The sequence below is a fragment of the Austrofundulus limnaeus genome, unplaced genomic scaffold, assembly GCF_001266775.1.
Source record: "Austrofundulus limnaeus strain Quisiro unplaced genomic scaffold, Austrofundulus_limnaeus-1.0 Scaffold1086, whole genome shotgun sequence".
NCBI classification, from domain to species: Eukaryota; Metazoa; Chordata; class Actinopteri; order Cyprinodontiformes; family Rivulidae; genus Austrofundulus; species Austrofundulus limnaeus.
The window spans coordinates 63,641-66,522 of record NW_013953488.1 but is presented as its reverse complement, the minus strand read 5'-3'; the positions used below and the strand labels follow the sequence as shown (position 1 = coordinate 66,522).

Sequence of the window (2,882 nt, the reverse complement as noted above, 5' to 3'; positions counted from 1 at the left end):
CTTAAATACACAGGACAACTAATGAGTTAACAGAAAACACCTGAGGAAATGGAAGCAACACTAATCACAGAACTGAACACACCTGAGACAAAAAGGAACTTAACAGAAAACCCACATGAACAAAACCCCAAAACAGGACCTAAAGAACCTAACCATAATACAAAAACAGAAGCCAAAAAACCCAACCTATGACAGTATAGATGTAATGACAACATGTTGATTAAGTATAGCTAAAAATGGTTCTATCTGGGAGGAATCAGTGTCTTTGTGTCATATAAAAAAAGACAAAAGTTGAATCCTCTCTTCTGACCATAAAACATCTTGGAAAAAATATCCATAAAAGATGTCAGAGTCCACTCTCTCTTGTAAAGACTTTTTTAAAAGATACAGTGGGGTGCGAAAGTTTGGGCAGCCTTGTTAATTTTCCTGATTTACCTTTATAAATCAATGATTGTTTGGATTAAAAATATCAGTTAAATAAATCATATAGGGGACAAACACAGTGAAATTTGAAGAGTGAAATGAAGTTTATAGGATTTACAGAAAGTGTGCAGTAATTGGTTAAACAAAATTAAGCAGGTGCATAAATTTGGGCACCACAAAATAACTTACCTCAATATTTAGTATCTCCTCCTTTCACAGAAAAAACAGCTTCTAAATTAAATTGAATTCAGTTCAATTCCATTTAATTCAATTCATTTCAGTTTATTTATATAGCACCAAGTCACAACATACGTTGTCTCAGGGCACTGTACGTAAAAAGAATAATCTAAAGAAGAAACCAGCAGATTGTGTTGAATCACTTCATCACAGTCTCCCATCCTGAGCAAACGGTGGAGAGGAAAAACTCCCTGCTAATCAGGAAGAAACCTCCAGCAGAACCAGGCTCAGGAAAGGAGATCATCTGCCTCGACCGGCTGGTTGGAGGACAGGAAAGAGACACAGACAAACACAGAAGAACTGGTCCAGGACTGGTCCTGGTGCACCTTCTTCTGGAAGAGACAAAGAAAAAATATGATAGAAATAATTACAATAAACGTAGAGAAGAGAGACTAAAGACAACAGCAGAGTGAGGAAATGTGCTCAGTTTGTGCTCCAGCAGTCTAATGGTGCGTTCACACCAAACGCGATTTCAGCGTCAGGAGCAGCAGGTTTACATKCAAAGTCTATGGTGGACGCGCTTCAAGCAACGTCGGGAAGTTCTGCGGCGCCTCAAGCGCGATTAGAGCAGCGCGATTTGAACGATTTGGACGATCTGAGCGTCGAACGCTCAGATCGTCCAAATCGTCCAAATCGCTGAAGTTGGGAAATCTGAACTTTTGCAGCTCGACGCGCAGCGTCAACCAATCAGAGAGACTCCACTGTGTGACGTAGCGACATATTTCCCGACGGGACAGTTTACTGAATGAGGTCCACTAACCTGAAACAGACGGAGCTCCTGCTCTTTAGCTAAAATGAGTGCCTGCAGTCGTGTCCTGATCCGCAGCAATGCGTGGCAGCGACTCATCAGACTGAAAAAATAGTCCTGAAAGCAGCTGTGAGCCTCTTCTCTGAATTATCTGGTGAATTAATTATGAATTAATTATCTGATGAACGTGACACGTTCTGGCTGTCTGTAAATAAAGCAAAGCCACTTCCTCGTCCGACATTAAACAGAGCCCGACAGAGGACAGAGGAGGGAGGGGCGGGGCGGCTGTCGCCGTGCAGCGCAGATGTCCTGCGTCTGACCTCAAAGTGCACAAGCTTCAAACTTCAGCGTTGGCTGCGATTTTGAAGCTGAAATCGCGTTCGGTGTGAACGCACCATAAGTCTATAGCAGCAGAAATGAAGAATAATTTAGGAAACCTAAGTCTAACTATAGGATTTATCAAAAAGGAAAGTCTTCAGTCTAATCTTAAAAGTAGACTAGTCCCATAAAAAAGTGTCTGCTGAGTTAACCTCCAGGTTGAGGGGTACCCCTCCCATTGCTTGCAGCTCAACAAGTCTGACCAGAGGAGATGTGAGGAGCACCAGCCCAGGCCTTCAGGAGGATGTCTGCGAAGCTGGCATCCGAGGGTTCATCTGGGTGACCCTCGGCTAACAGAAGGGGTAGATAACAGCCAGTCAGTGTCTTTTCATCCAAACAGTTTGCTGTTCAAAAAGCCTGTTTGCCTAGAAGGGTCAGTCAGGGTCTGTGTATTGAGTCTTAGCCCAGTCAAATAGGTGGGGGGCCTCCCAGAATAGGCTGGATTGATTACAGTAGAAATGACTCATTGTGTTCTGAGTGATAGTAATTATTGATCAGAGGGTCAGAGGTCATATCCTTACAATGTATTTTAGACAGAAACCAGCCTGAGTATAAAATCAGTTTTGTCTGTTTCATTTTGATGTATACTTTTATTTTAAGTTGGATTTCAAACATTGATGGAGCATCTCATTATCTTTATTGAGCTTTGTCTTTAGTGTGACTGCTTGTGTGTGCAGGCTGGAGCTTCAGCATGGGATCAGCCTACCAGTTCCACAGCTGGAGAGTGTTTGTGGTGGTGTGTGCACTGCCATGTGTATCTGCAGTCGTAGCTCTCACCTTTATGCCTGAGAGCCCACGCTTCTACCTGCAGGTAAAACACAGAGAACATTGTTTTACTGGCAACACTGACATTTTGTCCAAAAGGACTGAGTCAGTGGTTCTGCACATTATTTTTTTCCTACTGTTAATGGTTCTTGTTAAAAAGTCAAAACAACAAGCAGGAGCCTCCAAGACACACCATGTGTTCAGTAATTATTGCCCTCCATCAAAAGGGGAAAGGCAGCCAATGTCTGTTTGTGTGTGTTTGTATGTGTTCACTTGTTTATCAGTTCACAAAATATCCCATAAACCACTTGCAGATAATAATGAAGCTGTG

General features: G+C 42.5%; 1 protein-coding gene across 1 annotated transcript in view; it reads left to right on the top strand.

Moving 5' to 3' along the window:
- LOC106534077 (synaptic vesicle glycoprotein 2C) overlaps positions 1–2,597 on the top strand; it is a gene marked incomplete at both ends in the record, with an annotated part of 8,877 nt that extends 6,280 nt beyond the window's left edge. Inside the window, 1 exon segment of the mRNA XM_014030588.1 lies at positions 2,464–2,597. Coding sequence (XP_013886042.1) covers positions 2,464–2,597 — 134 coding nt within the window.
- Between the last annotated feature and the right edge of the window lie 285 nt (positions 2,598–2,882).